Genomic DNA, 6,000 nt, shown 5'->3' with positions numbered 1-6,000 from the left:
ATGCATCTAGAAAAAAAAACATATTGAGTGAGGTAACCCAGACCCAGAAAGACAAATACAATATGTACTCACTCATAAGTAAGTGGCTTCTAGACATAAAGCAAAGAAAAAAAAACAACCTACAGTCCGCAACCTAGACAAGAGGACCCTAAGAGAGACATACATGATACATGGATCTACATAGGAAGGAGAAAAAGACAAGATCTCCTGAGTAAATTGGGAGTGTGTGGGTCACGGGGGGGGGGGGGGGGACAGAGAAAAAAACAATTGCAAAACAATTGAAAAAGAGAAAGGTTGAGAACCACTGCTCCATGTGGTCTCCAAGAGATGGGAAACAGGCAGAGGGCAACCTTTCAGAGGTGATGGTCGCTTACATGACCAAGCGTGTCTGCATGTGACAAGTACCAAGCTACACCTTAAATAAATGCGGACTTAGTATAAGCTATTTATATCCTTGTGCAGTCATTTTCTTTAAATATAAAAGAAGTACATTCCAGGTGATATTAATTTCTATTTTGCCAGCAGCCTATGCAAGTGTTTGCCTCATTCCATCTTCATCAACACTGTAATTCTTATTAAAAGGAAACTAGAGCCTGTTGCTGGCAGTGGTGGAAAGAGCTCAGTCACTGGGATGAGCATGTGCTCACGAGCCGACCGAATGTTTGCACGATGCTCCTCCTGGCTCTGCACCAACAGTGAAGAACACTAGTAAGGGAGGCGCGAGGGCCCTGCGTGCAGGTGTCAGTCACCCAAACTCAGTAAAACACTGTCCAAACACGGGCTAATTATCAGTAAATCTGCTTAGCCCCTGGAATATACAGTATCATTAGCCACTAGGAGAAACTGATGGGCACTAAACAGTTACAGAATGACTCTTGGTTTCCCAAACAACAACATTTCCCCCTCACTCTGAAGCTTAAAGCTGAGATCACTCGGCTAAAAGCACAAAGCTAGACAATGTCCAGTATGACGGAACCAGAAGCCAGACCTCCGGGGACACAAACTGTAAACAGTCAATGAGAGGATGTGGAAATCAATGGCATGACCGAGACTTAGAAAAGTGAAATTCCTAGCACCTTAACTTCCATCCAGTTTGTGAGTGTGTGTGTGTGTGTGTGTGTGTGTGTGCGCGCGCGCGCGCGGGGGCGTGCGAGGATACGTGCCCATGCGAGCGCTAGGGCCAGGGCCGCCCACTTAGAGATCTCTAAACTTCCTTGCAGCTCTGACCTTTCTGCAGGCGTCTGCGCACTGATACAATCTGACAGCTGTTGTCAGGCCGGCTGTGGTTTGTTAATTGGCCAGCTGGGGGAACCCTCAACAATTCTTACACGCTCGTGTCAGCTCACATTCAAACCCTAGTCTGCCTTGCTTCTGTAGACTTGACAAATAACTTCCCCACACGCTAGAGGACATAAAAGCCCACAGAGAATCCTAGGCGCAGCTACACTTCAAAGGGTTTTTAAGATAATGAAAACAGAATACAAATACTTAGCCATGCCAAGCAAATAGGAAGATGTCCAGCAACTGCTCATCTGGGATGCTGAGGGGTGGAATAATCAATCCCTCCTTGTGCATGGAACCCAAGCCATAGTCACGTGAGCAACCATACACATTGACTACTATATCCCAAGTTAGTGGACAGACAAATACAATGAACAAAATATTCAAACCTAAGCAGAAGAAAAAGCAGACAGAATTTAGAAATGATAGTGATGTCTAATTCCATTTAGCTATATACTTAATTTTTAAAACCTCACGCAATGGTGGAAGAGACAAAGACAAAGAAAATAATCTCAAAAATGGCAAACATTACGTTAACTGATAGTCTATCCTTTTTAACAAACATGGGTTACTTTGCATGTTTCTCCTGTTGCAGCTGTCTGCAGTGCCTGCTGCATATGTGTGCACCGCCCTCATCTGCTTTGTGCCTGTGTGAGTGTGACCGCCCGTGTTGTGTGGGTGTGACTGACTGTGCAGGTTAAAGTCGGGATGTCTTCCTCAGTACTTTACAATATCATCTAACGTGGTAACTGGCCAGTAAGCCTCTAGGGTCTGCCCATCTCTAACCTCCCCTGACCCCATACACATAGACAAAGGCACAGAGGTTACTGGTCCTCATCCCTACATCTGGCTTTTTACATGGGCATTAGGGATTCAAACTCATATCCTCCACATTGTGCACACCAAACACCATAATCACTCAACCATTCCTGGACCCCTCGCCCATGTTTAGCAGGCTACCTCACCAATTCTGTTACTTTTATATTTTTATTTTCCAAGTCCTCACTCCCTCCCCTCCTCCCATTCCCTCCCCACACCCTCCTACCCCACCCCACCAATTCTTACACCATCTTCCACTTGAGAACGTCTAAATGCTATATGATCTGAAGTATAAACCCTGAGCCTCACAGCAGCTGACAGCAGAAGTATCATACTCAGATGTCAGACAAAGAGCTCCCCATACCAACTTACATGTGAGCTATCACAACACAATTAAGAAGTCAGCTTTTATCCCATCAACACTAATGAGAAAAGGTAAACAGACAGCTGCTGGATATACATACATACATACATACACACACACACACACACACGCACACACACATCTGGGCAGTCAGAGGAGCAAAAAGACACTTCTGAAATGTTCACTGTTTTCTAAAACACCAGTGTCCACACATCTCCCATCCTTAAGGTCATCTTTAACCTGCCCGGAAATAACACTGTTACAGTAATCAGCCATCTTATCCACTGATAATTGAATCACAGCCTTTATTACAGTCATTTCGTGTGCTCCAGTGTGAAGAGGCTCCTGCTTGCTTTAACCCATGCTTTCCACAGTTGCATCAGTGGTGGGAAGAGCTTTGGGGGAATAGATCTTCGCCTTCACAAATGCTACTGCATCCTCCATCCTCAGCTTTCTCAGCTCCCAGTTATGGATCTGCCGAAAAAGAACGCAGTTTGTGAGAAAATGATCAGACGTAAAAATAAAAGGACTTTAGGGATCTAAGCATATGAAAGAAGTAGCAAACCAACTTTCAAAAACTAAATGTTCACATTCTAAACCTAGTAAGTCTAGGACTGAGGAAACGTATTAACACTGGAAAGTGTAAAACTCCAAAGGCTCTCTATTCCCAGACTTTTAAATGGCACATTAGCAGAAGCTTAGTAAGGCAAGCCCAGTCCCTCAGGATTAAAGTACAATAATAGGAGATTTGAGCGTATACACTTCACACTGTGTGCAGGACCACATGAGTAGCAGGTAGATAAAGCCAAAATCATCATAAGGCCCTGAGACCTGAAAAGGCCATTCAAGAAAAGCCATGGCCCTGAGGGTCAAAGGGAAGCTGATGAGAAGGGTCTTCCTCCAGCTCTCTGGGCAACAAGCACACACTGCGGGATCTCACACTGGCCCAGAAAACAAATACCTTAGCATCATTCCTCAATCAAGGTAATCATGGAGGTAACTTTATGTGTTAATAAGAGATTAAGGCTGACCATCCCTACTAGAGGACAGCACTCAGCTGAGGAGAAGGCAAACCACATACTAGAATGCCCGACAGAGAACCACAGCTGACTACTCCCCTGGAGCTGAATGGCCACCTTCAACCACAGCATCCGGAAGCTGGGAGTGTGCACAACGCTAACACAAGAAATGGTCCATTCACATTTTCCTCTCTTACCAAAATCACATGGAAACCCATTGCTTTCAAATGTCGAATTTTCATAGCAAACAATCCTCTGGGGTGGCTTGAATTCAAACAATAAACAAACTTAGGAACACACAGCACGGCTACTCTGAAAAGAAAGGAAGCAAGCACAAAGAGTGAGCCCTGGAATGGTAAACACTCTGCTCGTCACGAACCTTGTCCTCAGCACGCCCCGCTCTGGCCTTTACTTCTGTTACTGGCCTCTACAGCCATTGCAGTGCATGGCTACTTTGTAAAGCCACATCTCACATAATGTTTTACATGATTACGTACCAGCCTTCTTTAGGAAAGACTGTACTTTCTAAGGAGGAAAACTTCCTGATACAAAAACACACATTGTAAGGGTTTCTGGGACAGTGCTACGCTCTGACCCAAATACAATTCTTCAGTAAAGCTACGGGTGAGGGCAGCAGAAAGTGGCACAAGGTCTTCCAAACTCAGGAAACCCTAAGACCTGCTCCTCCAATGGGGAATTCTATAAGCAAAGTGGAAAGCTGTGGTTTGAATCCCATCACTCCCTCCTTTCTGGAAGTTCCCCAGGAGAACAAAGAAAAGAACAAAAGGTACTTCTACCCCCTCTGTCTTCCCCCAGTCACCAGCTTCCAGAAGAGAGGAGAGATTTTACACTTACCAGACACCACTCAGCTTTTACACTTCCCAGCACTTTTATGCTACCATTTCATGTCAGAATAGTAGATTAAAGGGGGGAAATGAGGTTTCAGTAGGGTGAGAGGCTTTCTTAAGGGCAGCTGGGTAACATAATACTTAAGAAGACACCAAGGAATAAGCCAGATGGATGCAGAAAGAGGAAAAGACACAGAACACTGTGTGAATGGACAGGGATGAGCAGGCAAGGGTGTGGATCCTTACAGCTTGTTCCTGCTCCTCCTACTCTATGTATGTGTTTGTTCAGGACAGTGGCAGGTGTAAGGCTCATCGTTCTGTGCCCAGCAGGCCTAGCAGAACCTTTCACAAAGACTGACATAGGTGTGTGGGAAGGATCCATGATCTATGCTTCTACTGAACAAGCAGGGTATTGTTTCATGGCATGATGTCATGTTTCTTCCAGAAGCACATTATATGTAATGTGAATCAGGGAAATGACTTGGATTAGCTTCAATGTGCTCCGATCCACAAATAATACCAATTATAAAGCTATAAAGAAAGGACCAGGAGGAACGGAAAAAGCATTGGGTAGTTAATTTGTGTAGATGCCTTAAGTTTACAATCACTGTATTATCTTGGCTGAAGTTTATACTGCACTGATAGTAGTTTTGGTTATGTGGGATTTGGGGGGGTTTTGTTTTGTTTTTCGAGACAGGGTTTCTCTGTGTAACAGCCCTAGCTGTCCTGGAACTAGCTCTTGTAGATCAGGCTGGCCTTGAACTCACAGAGATCCACCTGCCTCTGCCTCCTGAGCGCTGGGATTAAAGGCGTGCACCACTACCCAGTGATAGTTTAAGTTATGTTAATATTGTCTAACTGAACTGTTGTCTTTTATACTAATTTTTAAAGACTGTCTGGTTCAGCAGGCATCGCAACCCCAGACCGTTGTATTTAACCACATGCAGCAGATATACTGCAAGCTACAAACATGCATAAGGTCTTTTTGATACTGCTATTTAATATGAAGTCTTTCTTTACTAAAATTTTAACTCAGAATGCCCAGTCTATATAAACTACCTTTGCATGTCTGTGGCAGAAGTTGCATCTACATCGGAAAATGAAAATACTTGAGTCCTGTTCTTATCCATTCTGATTTCAAAATCTGAAAGAAATAAAAAATTGATATTAATTTCTCTCACATTGCTCAAAGTAATTTCTATATATCAAAATGATGTGGGATTCCCCTCTGTATGCTATGAAAATGTTTTGTTACCATTGGTTAATAAAGAAGCTGTTCTGGCCTATGGCAGGGTAGGATAAAGTCAGGCAGAAAATCTGAACAGAGATATATACAGAGAGCAGGCAGAGACAAGGAGACACCATGCAGCTGCCAAAGGAGACAGCCGCTGGAATCTTACTGGTAGGCCACAGCCTCATGGTGATACACAGATGAATAGAAATGGGTCAACTTAAGACGTAAGAGCTAGCTAGGAACATATCTAAGCTATTGGTCAGTGTTGTAATTAATATAGCTTCTGTGTGATTATTTGCGTCTGGGCAGTCATGAAACCAAGAGCAGTCTCCATCTACACAAAAGTCTAATGTCAACAGTGCCAGAGAGGACAAAAACAGTAGTTAAAATAAAACTAAGAGCTTCTAATGTGGCAGACACTAATCCAGGGATTTT

At 43.8% G+C, this 6,000-nt stretch overlaps 1 protein-coding gene across 1 annotated transcript in view; it reads right to left on the bottom strand.

Annotated features, from left to right (window-relative positions):
* Positions 1–2,749: 2,749 nt before the first annotated feature.
* The window catches only part of Fastkd2 (FAST kinase domains 2), a 29,221-nt gene continuing 25,970 nt past the window's right edge, over positions 2,750–6,000 (bottom strand). Inside the window, exons 10-12 of the mRNA XM_075951641.1 lie at positions 5,391–5,475; positions 3,681–3,795; positions 2,750–2,938 (exon numbers count right to left, since the gene is read on the bottom strand). Of these exons, the coding sequence (XP_075807756.1) occupies positions 2,819–2,938; positions 3,681–3,795; positions 5,391–5,475 (320 nt within the window). The 3' untranslated portion in view covers positions 2,750–2,818. The remainder of the gene's footprint in view (positions 2,939–3,680; positions 3,796–5,390; positions 5,476–6,000) is intronic.

This window comes from Microtus pennsylvanicus, chromosome 17, assembly GCF_037038515.1.
Source record: "Microtus pennsylvanicus isolate mMicPen1 chromosome 17, mMicPen1.hap1, whole genome shotgun sequence".
Classification (NCBI taxonomy): Eukaryota; Metazoa; Chordata; class Mammalia; order Rodentia; family Cricetidae; genus Microtus; species Microtus pennsylvanicus.
This window is presented reverse-complemented; position numbering and strand designations above follow the sequence as displayed.